Source organism: Tympanuchus pallidicinctus, unplaced genomic scaffold, assembly GCF_026119805.1.
Source record: "Tympanuchus pallidicinctus isolate F22 unplaced genomic scaffold, pur_lepc_1.0 scaffold8, whole genome shotgun sequence".
Classification (NCBI taxonomy): Eukaryota; Metazoa; Chordata; class Aves; order Galliformes; family Phasianidae; genus Tympanuchus; species Tympanuchus pallidicinctus.
This window is the reverse complement of record NW_026294802.1, coordinates 18,799,706-18,820,818: the sequence shown is the minus strand read 5'-3', so window position 1 is coordinate 18,820,818 and position 21,113 is coordinate 18,799,706. Positions and strand designations below refer to the sequence as shown.

General features: G+C 47.9%; 1 protein-coding gene across 5 annotated transcripts in view; it reads right to left on the bottom strand.

Annotated features, from left to right (window-relative positions):
- NTN4 (netrin 4) overlaps positions 1-20,784 on the bottom strand; it is a 35,828-nt gene extending 15,044 nt beyond the window's left edge. For 2 of the 5 annotated variants that reach the window (XM_052667388.1, XM_052667389.1), the window contains exons 1-3: positions 20,677-20,757; positions 17,344-17,873; positions 6,680-6,952 (exon numbers count right to left, since the gene is read on the bottom strand). In XM_052667388.1, the coding sequence (XP_052523348.1) occupies positions 6,680-6,952; positions 17,344-17,873; positions 20,677-20,743 (870 nt within the window). In that variant the 5' untranslated portion in view covers positions 20,744-20,757. Of the gene's footprint in view, positions 1-6,679; positions 6,953-17,343; positions 17,874-20,261; positions 20,514-20,676 lie in introns of those variants that run through there. The other 3 variants (XM_052667387.1, XM_052667390.1, XM_052667391.1) reach the window with 3 other exon arrangements.
- Positions 20,785-21,113: the final 329 nt, after the last annotated feature.

Sequence of the window (21,113 nt, the reverse complement as noted above, 5' to 3'; positions counted from 1 at the left end):
GCAGATGGAATATTTCATTCTCAAAGTGTGTCTCGTGTTCTCACATTTTCATTTTTGCTACCACTTCTAAACATTCCTCTTCAAACTCAGACTCCTCATTCCTAAATTTACATTTCTCTACAAAACTTCCCATATACCCTCTTTAGGGAAATGCCTACACAAACTGATGTTACAACCTGCTTTACACTCACTTCAAAAGTCTCTAGCTGCATGGAAATGGAAATCAGCTAAATCTGGGAGAGCCACTGAGGCAGAGCAGGACAGGATGCCCCTTGTACTGACTGCTTGCAAATTGCATTGCGCCCAGGGGAAGGAAACGAGTGCTATAGACAAGCTTGAGGTAGTATAGAAAAGCTTGAAAAGTAGCAGGAGAGCCACTCAGCTGGGTGCAGGGTGGGCTGGGGGCTCAGGGTGATGACCCAAGGAGGTGTGGAGGGGAGGGAAAAAGGCTCTCTGGTTTTTCTCTGCAACTGTTTAGTTAATATATTTTTCCCTATTCTTTTTTTTCCCCCACAAATTTAACAAAAGTCAGGCTAAGCACTTCAAAAACTTCGCCTTGGGCAAGACGTATTTCTTCTCTTTCAATAGCATTATAATGATTATTCCCCAAAACAGCTCTGCTTTAAAACCCCTTCCATCCTAGCTTTATTCCATTGAAGAAAATCTCTTTTTTTCTTCTACATAATTCCAGCATGACATAAAAGGTTTTTATGTGTTGGAAACAACAAAGGAGCTGAATACTAACAAGCCATTTCTTGTAACCCATATGCAGACAAGAATTTTTTGAGTTTTCCAGAGATATTGTGACAGCTAAAGATGGGAGAAAGGAGAAAAGAAAACAGAAGGAAAAGAAATGTGGCAGCAGGTGAGGGGCATACAAGAGCTGGATGCCAGGCCAGGTGCCCTCTGTAGGCCCGATTTGACGGGGAGCACTGGGGAACCAGGACTGAGGTAGCAGCCTGGCAAAGTGGTACCAGCCCAGGGCATTTCTCTGGCATCTCAGCATCTTTCTAAAGGCACAATGGGACCCACATGGGCTGACAGTGGAAAGAGCACATTTTTCCTCCCTTTTCATTCACCTCGATTTACATTTAACTATAAGGCATATCCATTTGGGGTCACTATGGAGCATTGCTAAGTACACAAACACAATTCCCTGTGTGTCTCACTGCTTTAAGCATTCACATGGCTCTTGACTCAGTTAAGCAGAAAATCCTTTTCATACCATTTTTCATTTTGTCACGGGGTCTTTACATCCCTGTTCATTTTCACACTGTTTCCCTTCTTAGTTTGACAGCCCAGTCGCAACGTCACTCGTTAGAGGGCACAATGCAAACAGTGTTACAAAAGTTGACTTCTGCAAGATAAACGAGTGGCTGATTTCTATATACAAAGACAGTTGCTAGGGCATGCTTCCTTCCATAGCCTTTTGTTGCTGAATTATTACCTTCCAGCACTTCCTTTCAGATTGCAAATACGCGGGCTTTTGGTTGAGTCTTACAAAGTGCTTTCCACCCTATTTATCCAAAATGTTGCAGAGTGAAAGAAATGCTGTGCTGAGGAAAAAAGGCACTCAGTCACCTGATATTAATTAATTTCTATTACAAGAACTCTCCCACTGTACAAAGAGTCCAACACAAACGCACACTAAAACACAATCAATGTCCCAAAGACCTGAGAGACTACACAGATGAGCTAAATAGCTGGGAGCAGCAAACTCCTTTTAATAGACTTGCTTGCTTGGAACTGCTAAAATTGCATTTTTTCTTTTTTTTTTTTACTTCCCTGGAAAACAGGCGTGATATCAGTCTAAAGGAAAAGCACATCATTCATACTGGTCTTTAACAATGGCTTTTAAACTGCGTTGCACTCAAGCCACTGTGTCAATTTTAGAAACCATGCCTACTGGCTGTTGTCTGCCCACAGGCTGGTGCTACTTCCCAAAGTACCAGACAACCAAATTTATGCATGAGAAAATTCCCATATCCTATTTCACTCTTGTGAAAGAATACAAAGTTTGTTGTTCAGGGTGTGGGGGCTGTCTTTGTTTTTTATTCCTTGTACAATAGGCTTCTGTCAGTGGCTCTGGGGAAGACCTTCAACGTCTTTTGATGTCAGCAGCACAATAACAATTTACAACAGCCACTGGGTTAGCCACGTGGGAAGGGGGAGGGATATTCCTGCTGCCCAGCTACGAAGAAGGGCTCTTGTACTCAGTATGCCAGCCTTAGCACATCCCCCCAACCCAGCCCATTCAATACTGATGTTAGGAGCCCAGGGAGACCAAATGACCAACCTGCATATATCAACCACATGTTGATTCAAATGCACTCATTGAGCAGTTTCCTGAACTGGCTTGTCTGTTTTGCTTACAAGATAAAGCCCAACTCCTGGAAAAATCCTTGACTTACACTGACACAACATTTTGGACTATTAAAGAAGGGTAGAAGCATATCTGCAGCAGTACCTATTTGATAAGGTAGCAGTACCACACCAAATTGCTTTGGGAACATCTTAAATATGTTCAAATCACTTAATCATAGAATCATAGAATCAGCAAGGTTGGAAAAGACCTCTAAGATCATCCAGTCCAAATTTCCCAATAAACCATGTCCTTTGGTTATATATAAGTATATATAAACAAACCTTAATCCCCAGGTTCTAGTCTTCATCAAAGACAGTTGTTGAAACTGCCATTGTGGGAAAGAGAAAACAGGAGGAAGAACAAATTGAGACAGCTGAATTTGTTCTGGCTTTTTGTTCAATGAAGATGACAGGTGTGCACAACAGGGCTGCAGTAGTGGGAATGCAGTGTATGTTAAAGAGTTAATAATAGTGTATTATCAATGAGACAATGAAACCATCAGTTGATGATGGTAACTCAACTCACAGAGGTAAAAGCAGGAAGCCCCAAGGATACAGCCTTCCAAGATTGTTGACTCAGGCCAACTACACAACAACTTGGATGTTAGAAGGCCAGGGATTGTCTGAGGCAGGTGAACACTTGTCCTTACCTTGAGGCAGATCTGCAAAGCCTGGTGTGGTACCTCTGGGCTTCTTTTCCTCACTCTGGATTCCTGACTTGCAAGTTACTGCCTATGTCCAGGCTAACCTACACCATGACCATTGCTGCTGCGGCATGTTGCAGCTCCTGCACTATAGATCAGCCCCAAAAGCCAGGCTTTACACAGCCACTGAAGATCAGGGAGCATCTCCTGTGCCTGTAAATCCATTTCTTTGCTCTCAGATTCTTTTTACATTTCTTCACTGCAGTGTTTCACCCCGTAATCCATCTCACACACCAATCCAACTATTATGCATGGTATGGTGTTAGGCGTGCTTGTCCACGCATGCTTTTTTCTTGACAGGCATTGGGTTCGGTGTTGGTATGATATGGATAGGGACCCTTTGAATAAATGACAAGGGAGGAGTGGGGATGAGAGGGAGAGTAGATGTACCACCCTGACATCTGTTTGGGGCACACCAGTGGACAACACGAGACAGCCAGCACTACTGCACCCTGAGGAGTAGTGCTCATCACTACTGGAGGGTAGCTAGGTCCTCTCTGCAACTCGTGAAGACAGAAACTCCCCTGGAGCAGCAACCTCACTTCCACGCTCACAATGCACCTAGAGGTTGTCATGGCATTTCTGATGTTTAAACAAACCTAGAGCTTTCCTGTACAAATTCCCTTCTGATTTATGTAAATCCAGCAGACATATAAGCTCCTCTACCTAAACCTTTCTGCCTGATCCACTCCTAAACTCCAACTGGTAGAACTGGGTATCTCATGGAGATGCGTAGGCTTCCACTGGTGCGACCACTCGCATAAAGAATGCAGGACAAGGCCTGCCACAATCCCCTCAGTTGTCAGAGGAATTGGATTGAAGAAAGATGGACAGGAAAATTGCTTTTCTCTGTGGTGTCCATGAAGCAACCTCTGCAAGGAGGAGGATCACAGATGGGTTTGCAGCTGGACAGTGGTAAAGGCACAGAAACTTTTGTCAGGTCCTGGCTGTTGCTTGGTGCCGTTAGGACTAAGTGAAATACTTTTTTCCTACACTGAATGTTCAGAGTCTGTAATGTCCACCTTTGCAGTGATATGACTCACAGAGGAGGTTATTCCACCCCAGAGATAGAGCTGCAGTTGCTCTTGCTGGGATAAAACATGCTATTCTCCATTCATAGAGCCATCCTCTTTGCATCCCACCCTTGCAGCTGAGGATATCCTGGTTTAGTATTATCAGTAAATAAATGTTTAGATGTTGTGCTGAGATACATGGATTAGTGGGAAATATTGGTAATAGGTGGACAGTTGGACCGGATGATCTTAGAGGTCTTTTCCAATCTTGGTGATTCTATGATTCTATTCTATGATTTTATGATCACATGGCCAACCCAAACTTAGCCTCCATTCAGCCATTCAGAACATTTTTCTCCAGAGCACAATGGCCCAGCCACTGAGAAAAAAATTCATATGATGGGAGGAATCCTGTGGCAGCGGGCCAGGATGAGATCCTGAACTGAGTGGGATGCGCTGGCCCCAAACTCAGGCAGCAGGAAGCATCCCTGCATCCCCCGGAGGCCTTGACAGATCCTCTCATTCTGGCTGCTGGGGAGGTGGGTGAGATACTTCAGGTGGCTTTGCAGATCTGCCCAAGACCTGGCAGCTGCTCCAAGTGCTACCAGGATGACCTCCATCAGCAGAAACATCAATATATCATGTATGGTTCTTCTGCTGGGCGAGCAGGCTCTGAAAACAAGCCTGCAGCTAGGATTTTGCCTCTGGGCTGAAACCAAGTAGGGGTTTGAGAAAAACCGGATATATTTTTTTGGACAAGGGTGGGTTTCTTTTAAGACAAGGAATCTTAAACTTGCTCAAAATCTGATGCTAACTCTCTAAGTTACGAGATGCTCATCAGGAGTGCTTTGGTCAAAATAAGCACAAGAACTGAGCCAGATTTTGTAATCACATTCAGAGTTGGTAATGCATTCCCCATCTTGTGCTGTCCCTAGTCCTATAGTGAAGGGTCTGCGAAAGCCCCCACGTAAATGTTACACAGAGCCACCGCTGAAGTCCTCATCTCATGCATGAATAACTGACAGCATATCTTCAGAGTTACCTGTAATGTGACTGACTTTTTTTCCAGGTGAAACACACAGAAACACTTCTCTTAAAAATCTCTGTTTTCAGAAATTTGAATTGCAGCTAAGTAGCCACAGATTCTGCAGCCTTTCTGCCCTGATCTGACAGTGCAAAAAGTGGCAGTGGGTGAGGAAATATTAGTGGCAGAAATGTCTCATCACACCCTGACCCTCCAGCAGGATCCTGCTGCAAAGCATGCTAGGTTGCCCTTTGACAGGCCCATCCTTCATAGGCCATGCGGAGTCAGCTCTGAGGGACAGCAAAATGAGTCAGCCTCATTACATAGACGTCACCTTTGGGACTCATGCCATGTTTATAAGTGATATTTACTTTCCCACTCCCCCAGGGGGTGGTGCAGAGGCTTGCTGCTATTTCTTGTTTTGTTTTTCAGTGCAATTCTGGCATTGGCTCCTTCCCACATCACCACCTGCTACCTGTGCATTGTGATTTCTATAGGCTATAGCTCTACCAGACGCGTAATTGGCTTCAAGCTCTGCTGTAACTCTCAGCAGTGCTCTTGGTCACACTCCCATGCTACCGTATCACACAGAAACAATCCCAAGCAAACAGCTTCTTTCAAAGGCTTTCACTCAGAGAACATTTGTGAAAACCAGAGCAGCACTACACGAAACAGGCTTATTAATCATAGTGCTGCATACTTTCAAATTTGTGTACTTTCAAGATGTTGCAAGACTAGCTCTATTAGAAGGGAAACACGATGTCTGTTTCATGTTTTAGACCATAATTTAACTGAAATGAGAGCTCTCTGAAGAGCTGGATAGATGCCAGACCTCCTTATCTCAAGTAGTTGGCTTACATTTTTATGATCTTTCCCTTCTTCACATTGTACAGGGCACTATACTTGCCAGCTTCAGCTTTCGCCATGGCTCTTCTGCCAGCACAGTGTCTTCAGGGCAAGCCAGGAGGGGCAGAAAGGGCACAGTGCACTGTGGGCAGTGAAGTCAGAGCATTCTCAGGCTGGCCGGGTGCAAACATGAGAGTGCTGGACACTGAAAGAGCCTCCTCAGGGCAGAGGTCATGGCACTAAGCTTGCCAGAGTTCAATAAGTGTCTGGACAAAGCTCTCAGACATATGCTCTGATTTTTAGGTGGTCCTATGCGGAGCCAGGACTTGGACTCAAGGATCTTTATGGACTCAAGGATCTCATCCAACTTGGGAGATTCTTTGACTCTGTGAGCCTGCCACCTTTGGGCTTTGGTTCTTGTTCACACACAAGGGATTTCAGCTTAGAACCCTTCAGATGTGAGTCCCCTCACAACCAGAAAACAGGGGTTTTGTCTAGGGAAAGTATTGAGAGGCAGAATGGAAAGTCTTGGTGTGAGAATTGGAGCCCTCCTGCCCTTTGCCTCACGATCCAAACCAGTATCAGAGAATGCTCCAGGAGCAGTGGGAAGTGCATGTCCCCTGCTCCTCTCTGTCATCAAAATGTCCTGCATTTAGTACTTCTTAGATAGTGCTAGTTAGGATATGTGAGAGTCAGAAATGTTAACATCACCAAATTTGTGTACGTACCACATGGAAAGCACCAGCTGCCCTGACAGGCCGAAACCCTCTGACGGGAACACAGTGGTCGGCGTGGCCATTGCAGAAGCAGCTGCCCTTCACAATGAAGTCGTAGACAGCGTAGTGTGGGGCTGGTGGGGCAGGAGGTTCCAGCGGGTAGCAGGGGCAGCTCTGCCGCTCCAGCAGCCGCACGCGTAGGTTGGTCACCTTCAGCTGCGCCTGGGCCTCCGCGCTGTATGGGTCCTCGGCAGCATGCGGTGGCGAGAGGGCTCGGTATATCACCTGCAGAGGTGTGGGGCAGAACGGGCCGTGTTAGCGGTGTGCGGCCATCCCCAGGTGCATGCAACACCCTCACACCCTTTGGTGCAACAAATTTGGTCCCTACGACTTTGCTGGCCATTACTCTACATTTGGCCATTAACCACGGCTGACCAGCTCACGGCAAACATCAGGTAGAAGACTCCTCGCCAACTTCTCCCGCCATTGCCCCTTATTGTTTTAACAAACAAAGCTCAAATTTCCAAATGTTTGGCTCCCATCAGTCCCCGGCCACTTCCTAGTGGAAAAGTGATGTGGCGTGGCAGCAAGCTGATAGTCGAGAAAACCGAGATAAGAAAGAAAGAAAAAGTGGAGCTCCCAAGGGTTAAGAAAACACTTCTCATCAGTCTGTATTTTCACTTCTGTCTGATTGAATAAGTAAATACTGTCTCAAATGAAACATCAAGAGCACTGGACAAAAATAACTAATTTTCTTCGAGAGCTTTATTTTATCTTGCTGGGCCAGCTGCCTGCTGTGTGTCACTAGAAACAGCACGTCATTCATACAACTGTCATTGGTGTGGAATGACAAATCTTCGATATGTATTAGTTACCAAAATATCTAGGTTATGGTTTACATTTATTAAATAGCTATATACCCCTTCAATGACTGACTGGCTTCGGAAGACCTATGAGTTACGTTTGCAAGCACCGGTTCAGTGAGTTGCTTGACTGTTTGAGTGCAACACGGCCTAGTGGGTAGGTGCACTGCTTCCTGCAGTGGTATAAAACCACCTAAAGTTGTCAGACAAGCAGTCCTTTCCCGAGGTACTCAAGCATTTAGCTGATTCTACAAAAATGCTGTCAAAAGGGAGCAAGTTGGCTTGGAGAGGTTGCCAAAGGAGTAAGGTGGGTGGTGGTACATCCCTTGTGGAAGTAATGAGGCAGATAAGGGATGTTAGTAAATACTGACACTTTTTAAAAGGTGTTTCTTCATCCCTTTCAGGGATATAGAACTATTTTTCCACTTTCCTAAAATAAAATGAACCCAACAAGCAGCCCTCTGAAACAGAAACTGCTGTTCACCCAAACACACATCGGTGTCATTCTGCTCACATTTACTTGTTTGTGGCTCTATGAATACAAGATGCTTTCAGATATGGAAAAAAAAATTCCCTGGAAAACTTCCATTTTGGAGACATGGATTCCCTTTTAGTGGAGATGATGGAAAATGCCTGGCTGAGAATTTTTAGTAAAAACTAGAATTTTGGTTTCCTAGCTATTGCATCAGTCTTGTCTCAGAGAATTCTTTGCTCATCCTCATTCAGATGGGAGTGGTGAAGGAAATACACGAATGGGAATAATCTATGCTAGATACAGCAACAGATTTTTTTCTGATTATTTTCACTTTTTCTCATTTATCTATCCCATTTTAAGGCAGGCAACTGATGCCTGTAACCCTCATAAAGGCAGTGCAGTGAGGAAATCAGTAGTCCCAAGTGCCTTCACGCTGTGGGAGTTAAACCACTTCTGTGTGGAATTCAGGGGGAGTTATGCCACTGATTTCAATGGAGCCAGTATTCCAGCTCAGGCCCTAAATCGTTACAAACATTTCTTTTTATGGTTGCTTGAAAACAGTGATGCTAAACACGAGCCCTATCTGCAGTTCCCAAGGGCTGCAGAGAGAAGGCTCGCCCTGTTGCCCCGGCTGCCCCGCACTGCTCACACAACAGCAGGGGAGCTGAGTCTCAGCACTGCCACTGCAGTAAACACCCCCATCCCCCAGTGCTAGTGGGTCTGTTTTAATAAAATACAGAACAGTAATCATAACATGTGAGATGCCATACAAGTAGCGATTCTTTGCTCCGTCCCAGCCGACTGAGCCGTAGCCCCCAGAGGCTGCACAATAAGATCAAGGATGTGTTTCCCAGCAGGATTTCCCTGTTCAGTCATTAACCTTGCCAATTCATCCCAGCCTGTTTCCGGAGTAATCCCAGCACATCACTGAGGTCACACGTCCCCGTGCAGCTGTGGTGGGCCTGCTGCTGCCCGGCACCCCAGCCCCAAGTGCACCCTCACATGGGCCGCGTCCTGCTTTCACCTCTCCTAGCCTTTTCCATCCAGCTTTCCACTGCAGGATTTGAGATGAGTGAGCTGCCTCTGTGCATGCGCACCTGGCCATGGGGTGCTGCAAGCCTGGTGTCCCCGAGTTCCCTCTCTGACATTCTGCATGCAACGAGCCTCTCCAGGAAGCACCCCGTGGCCACCAGAGCTGCCTGTCTCTATGTGTCCTATGAACAACATGTCAATAATCAGCACTACGGTGTTAGGTAGATGGTGCGACTTCTCCCACATGATAGTCAGCACCATGCATGACAATCAGAAGTGGGAGGACAGGATCTCTACAGCAGCAGCTGCTCTGTGTATGCCTTACTACACATTTGGATTCTGTAGAACAAGTAGGAAGTGATAAATTGAAAACCCACAGCACTTTTATGCTGGATGTGCCATAATATACCCTATCAGAAAGGCATTTTCATTCCCAGTGTTGTGAGCTCATTGTAAATCTTCAGATGTTTGGGATTCTTCTTTAGCACAGTCCCAGGAACCGAATCTCTCTCAGCTCCCATTTAAAAATAACTATCTAGCAACATCTCATATGTGAGGAGCAAATGTCACAAAGTAGGAGGCAAATAAAATGAACATCGGTTTTCAAATCAAAATACCAAGCAATTTTTGGGGTAATGTTCCTTCTAAACCTTCTAATTGTGCTGTTGGATCCCATGTCCATAAGTATGATGCTTTCATGAAACAACAGAGCTGTGATACAAAACTTGCTTGAGGAAATCTGGGTAGGAGGAGAAGTCTCTCAGGATTTTTGTCCCCATGAAAAACGTCCAAGGAAAAAGCAATGCTTTCAATAAGAAATGGAAAAGCAGGCTGAAATCTTCGTGTTAGGCAACAGCACAGCAATGTCCCTCAGTGCCAGTGAGCCTGGTGCAGTGCCCACTGCCAGGTGCTAGCTCCAATGCCAGCCCTGTGCATGCTGTGGAATGCAAACAGGCTGCTCTTCAGCCAAGTTCTCCGTGGTTTGGGCACACGGCAAAGCTGACACCCCCTAATAAATTTTCACAGCATTCCCATTTCCTCACAAGCTGTCATGAGGAGCTCTTGATCTGTTGATTATTTCACTTTTTTTTGTTTTGTTTTTTGGCTTAAGCAGCACAAGAAGCTTTAGCTACTTACCATTGCTCAGATGCAAAAAAGTAGCCCTGAATATAAATAAAACAGTGGCTCTGAGCAGGGTGCACTCAAGTAACCGCCTGCACCACAATGACCTTGATTTATAAATACATAAAAGTCCCTTTGCAAGAAGTACCCTAGTATGTTTACACTCGAAAGGCAATGAAAGGGCATCTTTATATATATATCCACAGTGGGAAGGAAAATGCTAATGAATGATGCTGAGAACAACACAGTAGACTCTGAAGTCAAAGTGGCCTGAGGAAGTCAACAAAACCGATACAGATTTGCTGCCAGTAAAGCTGCCTAGATGAGTCACAGTGTGCCATGGACCACCAGAGACTCTATCCACTAAGGGTCTTTGTCAAGATGCAAGTGACTGTGGTGATAAAGTCAGCCCTTTAGGTCACTTATACTTGTGATACTTAAGAGACACTTACAGAAGAAACAGGCACCCATGGGGCAGGGTGTAGGAACCTGCTACCCTGTGTCCTACTTGAGGTGCTGGGCTTGAGCTTCCCAACAGCCCTGACTCAAACTTGTCATGTTGAGCCTTCAAGGCACTGGGAGATGGTCTGCAAAACAGCAACAGCAGAAATGGCACAGAAGGAGTAAATGGATGGGGGAGTCAATGAGCACGTATGGAAAGAAGAAAACAAGAAAGGAAACGGCCAACAAACAAGGAAAACAGCAAAATCTGAGCTGGTGTACAGGTCTCCCTGTACAGGTGGCTGCTGGAGCCCCAGAGCTGGTCCCTCTGTTATGTGACGTATTACCCTGACACCAAGCAGAAGAACTATTAAGAGAGAAAGCCCCTTGTATCTATGACGTGCTACGCCCACTGCAACAACCCTATGCTGAAAAAAGGCTCTTCGGTGGCTACTGTAAATAATGGCCACAGAAACCTGCTGTATACCACTGACAGTAGCTACTGAGGTGCTGGAGAAGTGGCTTTCCTGCAGCTTTTCCTGCAGCTACTTCTCATACTCTGACAATGGATAGCATTTGGCCCGTGCCTGCAGCCCTTCTGCAATCTTTTGTAGCACATAAAACAAAGCAAATGACTCCCTGCCTCATCATCCAGGAATCATACAATCTTGCAAAGACTTCAGAAGGAAAATCCAGCTGTTTCAAATAACTGGCCCTCGTGGGAGCCTTGGCAGGTTAATCTATATTCAAGACAGCTTTTGGTTTGGGGAAACTCAAGGCGCTGCTCTGCCATTCTCAACACTGAGAAGTTGTCTGGGAAAGCTCCTGGTCATACACGGCAGCCAGCGCCGAGGGGCTGGAAGAGGTACAGGGAGAACAAGGTAAGGACCAGGGTTCCTCCAGGATCCTGGACATCTCTGGCAATAATCAGCCAAATGAGAGCCATCTTCTCAGCTCCTCTTCGAAGTCCCACTGCACAATTTCTTCAGATGAAAAGGAAACACTGCAGAGTCATTGCTGTCTTTAGTCAAGTGATGATCACAGAAGTAACATTCTTATCACAAAAATCTCTCTTCAGTGCAAACAGCTCGAAACATTAGGATTCCTTCACCTCAGCTAACAGCGCTTCTCCATGAACTGAGTTTATTCTCCGATGGCTTTATTTTTCCTAATCACCACTCTCACTCTTCTAACAGGCAGAAAACCTGGAAGACCAAGAGAACATGGAGCTGTGTCCAGCAAGGCAGGGAGAGCACTGGGCCTGCTTGTGCAGCTGGCTGTCTCCCTGCGGCCACAGAACAGCCCCTCTCACTGTATCCTACAAAGGCCTGCAAGGGTCAGAGTGTCAGCATGGAAGCCTGCAGTAGGGCTAGGCATTGATGGCATTTCTTTCAGCTGAAGCGTAACTCGACTTCATGAATATTTTTCCACTCCTTTTGTCTATAAAGAAAAGGCTTTGTGTCTGTAGAGCTGGTTGCTTGGTATTGCAGTGGAAACCATCCAGCGTCTATGAGCTAAACTTCAATTTGGGAAAAAGAACACCTGTCTGAATTGTATGCAAACAGGTACAGTCCAAAAGGCCCTGAGAAACAGCATTCCCTTTTCACCCTGAGGCTGTAGACTTCAAACATGGTGATGGGGCATGGGGACGCAGCACAGTGAATGGCTTGTGTAAGCCTGTTTTGGACACTGATTTCTTCCTGGAAAAGTTGCCCAGGCAGAATCTAAGGATTCTGCCACTTGAGTAGGATTTTGGATGCTTCTAGAACGGAAATTTCATGCTATTACTCACTGTGCATGCCAATTAATCTTAGATTAAGTCCATGAGCTTTTGGTCCAAGGCTCCTGAGATGCAGCCATTCACTGCTTTTGGTTACAATCTTTCCATGTAACCATTAGTACCAAGGAAGCCCAAAGAGAAGTACAGCAACCCTTGCTTCACAGCCAGCAAGCTGGGAGCTGAACAAGTAAGCCAGTCTTCCCTGCACGCCAGTAAGGAGCAGTGAAATGGAGCAGCAGGGAGCAGTGCTGCAAGAGGAGCCTGTGGCCTTTTCTCAAGGGAAGCAATAGCCTTGCTAACGAGGCCAGATGCCAGTTCAGGGAATTAAATTTTCCCTATCCAAATCCCTTCTGCTTCACATGAGTACAGTGTTCTTCAATGCCTACATAAAAACATAAGTTTGGAAAACTGAGCCCTGGAGCCCATTCCTTCTCTTGCTGGCAGCCTACAATATAGAATTTATTCTCTTTCACAGCCCCCTCCCAGGAATAATTTGTTTTAGGCAATCTAGTCATAATTTAGCCATAATTGGAGGCCAATCTAGAAGCCTTGATCTGCAGTAGTTAGAAACTCGCTTTTCTAAATAGAGTGCCGGCATGCACTATTAAGCACTGACTATGCTCCATCCTGGAGGTGGCTGCATTTCAATAGCTAGCCAAGCGGAGGGTCAAATTCTGTGTGCCAAAAAGCCTCGGACAGCCAGAGAGAAAAGGAAACGATGAGACCTTGCCGTGGGCTGGCTGCAAAGAAGGAATCAAGGGGAGGATAGCTGAGCAGGTTGAGAAGCGTCTTGCCCTCACCCCTGGCGGAGCCCAGGCTCTGAGGAAAGGTATCTTTCATGGTACAACTCTCTGAGTGCCAAAGCTTCACATCTGCACAGGCCCAGAGCTGCCTTTGTCCTGAGTCCACTCAGGCACAAGTGAAAACTAAATTTAGGTTTCCTGCTTCCACCTGAATATGTCCTGCACTAAACTACCAGCTAGCAAGCCTGGGATTTTCAGGTCCCTACAACACATCATTGACATAAGCTTAAAATAAGCTCAGGATGGGCAGATTCTTCCTATAACCCAAAATTAGGGGCTCAAAATAAAAGTCACCAAGCACCTTTAACTCCTGTTTGTGTCATTGAGTGTTGCAACTGCTCAGTGTCTATCAGGGTCAAATTAATCAAGAGTAGGACCGAACCTAGTTTTGCTCTATACAGTTAATTTCAGGTAGAACCAGTAGGGCTGCTGTGCAGATCCTTCAGGACAGAGGCAGGCTGCATGTAGTAAGTGTGAGGCAAGGTCCTGGAAGGTTTTTCTGCTACAGAAGGCACATGAGATCAATATGATGCTCAGCAAGACACACACACACCCCACAGTAAAACAGCAGCATGTGATGTTTCAAACATCAGCAAGCAGCGTGTTAGAATCTACTGCTGGAAAACAGTCAAGCTGCAAGTACGCCTCTCCTATTAATAACACAGAGCAACAATGGCTGAAGTCTCAAAGTGATTTATTAGCAGTATTCTGAATAGATAAACACTCAAATAAGTTGCTAATTTACTAAAATCTTGTCAAGGACACTCTGCTTCAGTAAGTCCTTTTATGCCAGAGACTGTCTAAATGGGGACACTCAGGCGAGCTAATCTGAATTGACCACAGATGGGAATTTAAAGTAAATGAGATAATTGCATTGCAGAGTGGACAGTCATTCTCACTCACAGTTAAAGAATTAACATCTGCTAAGGGCCTCCTCTAGACAAGCCCTTAGCAGTGATCTCTAGTCAGGGATAAATTTAGGATTAGTTTGTAAGGCAAGAAACATTAATCTGATCCAAAGTGTGGGAGGGAAGATAGCCTTTTCTGTATACTAATAAAACAGAGCACAGGGCTGAAGGAGTTTATTTCTGCATCTTATTTACTTAGGTTACATTTGGCTGGTGAATCCAGTTCGGACTTCCCTTGCAGGAATATGGTTGAAGGGTTACATCCTGGAAAAATGCAAAAAATACCCTGGATTTGTAGCACATTTGTACAACCCATGCTAAAATATGGCCCTAGCCTTCCTGCTGTAACACTGTTAACAACAGGCCAGCACCTAGAGGTTTCTGCATCTAGGTGACGAGGATCACTGTTGTGAAACAATCCACTGAATTAAGCATGGGGAAAGTCTTCAGCCAGATGTTTTGTTTGGCTCCTGCATCCTTACAGCAAAGTTACTGCTTCCCTGTCTGCAGGTCTTCTTTTCCTGAGAACAGACTGTGGCCTGGCAGCCCCTAATGGGGATCAGCTCAGCAAGGAACACGTTCACCTGAAAGCACCTGCTTAATTCTGGTGACAGTGCCTTTAAAACCCCAAACCATGGCATCGTGTTGCTGAAAAGATGAGAATCTCTCTTCTGGTAACTATGTGAAAATAAAACAGCACTGGATAATTCTTTCCAATGAGCACGTTTCATGCTTATGACATCTGTCTTGTGTCATATGCTCCAATACATATTTTGGTCAATAGGCATAAACTGATGGCTTGGGTATGTGCTGCGCTCCATCACTAAATAAGAGACATTACTTGCATGGTAGTATTCTGTGCAGTGTTAAGCACCATTCTCTCCTCATACTTTTAGGACTCATGAGTCTTAAAAGGAGTGCCTGGGGGAACTGGGATTGTTCAGTCTGGAGAAGAGGAACTCATGGGAGACCTTATTGCTCTCTACAATGACCTGAAAGGAGGTTATGGTGAGGTGAGGGTCGGCCTCTTCACCCAGGTAACAGTGGCAGGATGTGACAGAATGACCTGAAGTTGCACGCCAGGAAGTTCAGGTTGGATGTTAGAAAAAATTTCTTCTCCAAAAGAGTGGTTGGGTGCTGGCACAAGCTGCCCAGGGAGGTAGTGGATCACCATTCCTGGAAGGGTTCAAAAACCATGTCACTGAGGGATATGGCCAGTGGGCATGGCAGGGATGGGCTGATGGTTGGTCTGAATGATCTTAGTGACCTTTTCCAGCCTTAATGATTCTATGATTCTGTCATCTTTCTTGTGCCATATACTGGTTGGGGATGAAAAAAGCCTGATTTTTCCATGTTTATAGAAGCACAGTGTAGCAGATTGGTACCTTTGTGGTGTTTTAGGGTGGGCAGCCATGTCCTGCAGCTCTGCAAATCGCTCATCCCGGGGGATGGGCAGCAGCAAGCAGAAACCCCTCTGTTCTGCGGAGTGCTGCCAGAACCTGCAAGCCCTGACCCTGCACCTGAAGATGCACATGGGGTGTTGAAATATTTGAAGGAGGAGAAAGCAGTACGTAGATGGTGTGACACACAGCCTGGTCACGGGCTGTGGTTGTTACACTGTGCTAAAAAATACCATCAAAAGCTTAAAAAGAAATCCAGTAGCACTTAGGGAACTTATGTTTGTGCTTTAAAGAAAACTGCGGTAACTGAGCTGCAGTTAAATAATACCGTTGGACATCCCAGATGACTGCATATTTAAAACCACTGTTTCAGTGAAATTACTGCTTCCATATGTCAGGAATGAGGTGCTGCCAGAAGTGGGAGTGAAGTGCTACATAACTCCAAACAGAACACAAAACTCTGATGTTTCTTTAGGTGAGATCCATGTTGCTATTGGCAGTTAGGAGTAATTGCTGGAATGTAGCAGTGTAATAAATTAAATGTGATATTTGCTAGGCATGCATGCTTGCCATCTGGTCACCAGAAAGCTGCCATTACTACTTTGCAGGTAAATACAAGGAAACTGAAACGTGCCATATAAATAAAACCCTACAAGCTCCAGCCTCTTGGACCCAACATTTGTTTAAGCCCTGGAATAATTAAACAATCTTGACTTTTATAGCTTCTTTGCAATAACACAAACTAAGGCACTGCCAGAAGAATAGGTCCTGCAGGAGCAAGATGAGCAAATAGCTTGCTTTGCAGCTGGCTACCGCAGACGCATCAAACAATACCAAATTTCTTTCCTTTTTGAAAATAGGTACTGATTTTGACATATAAGAGGCCCGCTGTGCCCACACACTGCACCAACCTGCTGAGGGATTTGCAAGGCAAGGACTTGCACAGGTGCTTGCCAGACATAGCCCTGGTGCAGACACATTATGGGGTGACTGTGGTGACCTAAGACCAACAGGGCAAGTACTGCCCCAAATGACACTCTTGAGTTTCTCATCACCGAGAACAGCCATTGGGAAAGCTGACAAAGGAGTGTACTTGTGCACTCAGTACCTCAGACACATCCTGCTTGCTGACCTAAGAGTTACAAACATCACTGCCATCCTGTTGCAGGATGGTACTGACTGGTTGGGGTGCTGGGGTCATGGGCTGCAGGAATGCTGAGGACCATGACAATTCCCACAGGGTGTGTCCTTGCTTCTCCTGCAGGTCCACCTTCTTAGTAAGCCCCAGTGTCCCTTTCTAGGGAAGTTCAGTCTGCTTTCTGGGGCAGGAGAGAAGAGATGGAGAAGAAGAAGATACTACTTTCTCTGGCCAGCCAAGAAGCCGCAGAGAACTCTGAACAGGGGATTATTAGACATGACTCCTGGTCTCCAAAGACAGGACCTTCACCTCAGATCACATTATCAGCAGAAAACACAATCTGTCAGTAATAACTAGTGGAGAATTGACACCTTAATTCATGATCCACATTTGCCCCTCTCTGCACTGCGGCACCCGTGGGGTTTGATTTCCCACTCAGACAGGTTCATGGGATGAGGCCACAAGAGGGAGCTGCCTCAAGGCTGGGCTGGGCCCTGGGGGACCCTTCCCAGCAGGGACTCCATGAGCAGCCACTAAGCAGGATGCCCAGCCCCACATCATGGCTTTGGCATGCTGGCAGCAGGCTGCCTGTAGCACCTCCAGATGTGCAATTTATGACCTGCCATTTCTGATACCAAAAATAACCTGTTCTTTCACATGCATTCTTCCTCTTAGCAAACGGGATCTTTCTCCTTGCTTTTTTTCCCCACTCACCTCTCCTCCAGTGCAGGGGAAGGGGCTGGAGTATCTGGATGTGCACGGGGCTCCCCTTCTCACCATGTCGTCCTCCAGCCCGAAGGCCGTCGAGCAGTTGGTGGCAAAGTACTTGTAGGCCTGCCAGGTCTTGCCAAAGTCCCGTGAGCGCTCCAGCACCATGGCCGCCGGCCGGGGTGATTTGAAGACCAGGATCAGATGCGTGAAGTAGAAGGTGGCTTCCAGGTCCAGCTGGATGGTCTCCTGAGGGGCGTCCCCAGCCGCCTGCCACCAGGTGCGGGGCTGGCGGAAAGGGGAGTCGGCCATGGCAGCGGGGGGGTGTGCCAGCCCTGCGTGGGCCCCACTGCAATGGCTGCAGGTGGGGGGCTTGCAGCGGAGCGTGGCATCCTCGGTGTAGGCGCAGAAAGGCTCGGCAGCATGGCTCCCACAGGCCGTCTCCGTTCTCAGCGTCCGCCCGTGTGCCAGGTTGCCAAGCCGGGGATTGCAGGCCTTCTCGCATGGGCTGCTTGCACTGGTTGCGCTGCCCAGGCCTGGAAAGAAAGCGATGAGACCATGGCATGCATTTCAGGGTTGCTCACCAACCCACGTGGGCTGCGTGCCAGACAGGCACACAGCTGCCTACCCAGTGCCCATCAACCCCACAAGAGCTGCACCTCTGTGTAGTGCGCTCCTTCGTGGAGCATAGCGTGCTTAAAATAGCAAAACAAAGTAAAATTAAAGCCCTCAGGGCTTCCCTGCGCATGGGAAAATCCCCAACGAGAACTGCAAAGAGATGAGGAAAGTGAGGGCAGGAGGAGGGAGGCCTGCACCTCACCTTCCCACTCTGGAGCCAGGTGGGGACGCAAAAAGGCTCAGGGGCAGCGGCAGCCCCATCCCACGGCCATGAGAGGACCCAGGTGGTCTTAGGCACAGGGAAGGGCAGGAGGAAAGCAGAGAGTTTCTGTGGCACATGCCATCTGCATCTCTCCATGCAGGAGCACAAGAACTGGGTCCTGGTTCGAGCACTTCCTCCAAGTGCTGACCCCAAACCTTCACAGCCCTTTCCAACCCCTCTGTTCCTACCCCAGATCTCCCCGCAGTCCCGAACTGCCATAGAAGTTGAATCAAAACAAATCAAAACGCTGCTGAGGTTTGGAAGCCTGACACCAAAGTGTGTAAAGCAGGGGGAAATAAATCCTTGGTTGAAATGGTGCTGGCAGGCTGCCTTACAGCTGAGCCGCTGTGGTTTGTGTGCAAGTCACTCTGGCAGCCTCATCAATTTAAAAATCACAGCAAAAGTGGCAAAGGAAAACAAAATCACTGCGGGGTTTGGTGTGAAACTTTCCGCAGAGCAACCTGTCTGGCTCAAGAGCGTTTGGTGAGGGGTCTCCACCTCCTTATTAACAAGTGTAGCAGCAGGTCAAGGCTGTATTTTATTAACCATAACTGCTTAATATGTTAAAAAATAATTTTAAAAACGAAGCTCTGATGACTCGCATGCAGGCAGCCAAAACATCCAAGGTGCATAATGTCTTCTTTCTCGCTGTGCCAATCATACACAATCAGCTTTGTGCACCAATTACTGTGGCATCTTGGCGTTTTTTTGTTATGTCCAAAGGTCATTTCAGTTTAGCATCCAATAAATCCTTTATTTGGGGTTTATTCAGCATTCACTTACAGTGTCACAGCTGCAATTAAGCTACATTACCCACTAGCAGAGACAAAGCCTTCAGAGCCTGATGGATTTCCCTATTCCTGCCCCTTACAAAGTGCTCTGGAAACAGCACAGTTTTATCACCGCTGATCTGTGTGGGTTCCTGTGCTGTTATTTAGAACAGATGCAGACTGCTGCTTGTAACACACCTGCTGCAGAGCACTCCTGAATTCAGTCCCTGCATCACTTTAGGCAAGAAGCCTTGGGCACTTCTAGCAAAGCAGTGAGTTTAGCTTCCTAACAAACACAAAACCATCAATATTAACTGCGCAGCACCCATCTACTCTAGAAAAGCAAACAAACATAGCTGTAAAACACACATACATCTCCTGAAGACACTTTCCAAAGCACTGTGCAAACATTAACTAACCCACACGGCTCTCCAGAGGGGTCGCTCAGTGTTTGCAATTACCATATTATCAGGTAGGCTTGCCACAAGCTGGCCTAATTGACGTGTCTAGCTGCTTTCCTGGATCCTTTGGCTACATGCAGCACAGCGCAGCTCACTGTCAACAAACAAGTGATCGCTGACTGAGCGCTGGATCAGAATAGGGGTTTGGGATGGGGAAAATGCAACAGGGCTCAGCTAGCACCTGGAGCCAGATCAGGATCCTTGCTTGTGTTCATAGCATCCTTTTAGTTTCCCTGTACCTAGACAGTGATTGTTCTCAGAGAGGTGTGGGAGACTTCTCAGGGGCTGTCCTGGTGCTGGGGCACAGCGTTGCCAGGAAGGCTGGCTCCCAAATTCCCATTTGAGGTTTTGGGATCTGAAGGGATTTGGCTCCCAGCACCCTCCAGCCCCAGTCTGAGCCATCTGCGGGCCAGGAATATGGGGTCCCTTCCTCACCTGCAGGTTTGGGACCAAGGACTTGGGTTCAGCGGGGCTGGGGGAGGAAAGCTGCTGCATACAGACCCCAGTAGGGAGGAGAAGAACTCCTGTGAAGGGCATTTGTTTTCCCTCGGGTTAGCAGTTGCATGATGGCCATGGAGCACCGCGTGTTATGAAAAGTGACAGCTTTCCTGTGTGCTGCCGCCTGGCCCAGGAATATGGTGAAAGAATAGATGAGGGCAGAAGGATTTTCCACACCGCAGCCCTGGGAAAGGGGCTTCTCCTGACTGCCCAGATGGACCTGGCCGTCTGAACAGCCCCGTTCTGCTCTGCACATGGTACCGGGCTGGGTTCTTTAACACTGAGTAAGAGCATGCAGCGAACACCATGACTCACCTGTAAAACATCCATGGAAAATCATATGCTTCCTGCTTAAGCATTTTAGCGACACTTGCCTTGTAAAGTTTTACTCGTAACTCGCACTCCGTGAGACGTTTGTTTCCCATCTGGGTTCTTTCTCCTTTATAGAGCGGCACATAGGCGCCCGGCTCGCAAACCTCCAGGGCAGCGTTACGCAAACCCGACCGGCTCCGGGACCGCACCGCGGGCCGATCCGCTGGGAGGTGGGTGAAGCCGCGTAACGCTCCCCTCGCTCCGGGAGTTCAGCGCACGGAGCCCCGCCGTCCGCCGCCACACAGCCGCACAGCCATCCACGCCCGCGTATCCACGGACGCGTACGTAGGTGCGCACACGCCCGCGCCCAGCTCGCTCGCCCGCAGAAAACGGAGAGCGCCCGCCGCTCGCGGCTCACCTGCAGCGCCCACCAGCACCACCGGCAGCACGACCAGCAGCAGCGGCAGCCTCGTCCCGCGCCCCATGGCCGAACCCCGGCCGCGGCGCCGCCGCCCGCCCCGCGCGCCCCGCGGCGCGCCCGGCCCTGCGCGGCATCAGCGCCCCGCGCGGCCCCGCCGCCCGCCGCCCGCACCCCGCGCCCCGCCGCCGCCCGCCCCGCGCTGCCCCGCCCCGCGGCCCGCCCCGGCGCGAGGGAACGAGCGCGGTGCCGGCGGACGCCCGCTCGGGACTTTGTGGTGGCCGCGGCAGCAGTGGAGGGCGTCCCGTCCTCCCCAGGGCTCGGTGCCTGGTGGGGAGAGCGCCCTGCTCTGCCCTGCGCAACAGGTGGGTTCTGAAAGTGGAAGAAGGGCTGCTCAGGGCTGGCCGTCATCAAAAGGCACCGAGAGGGGATGGCGG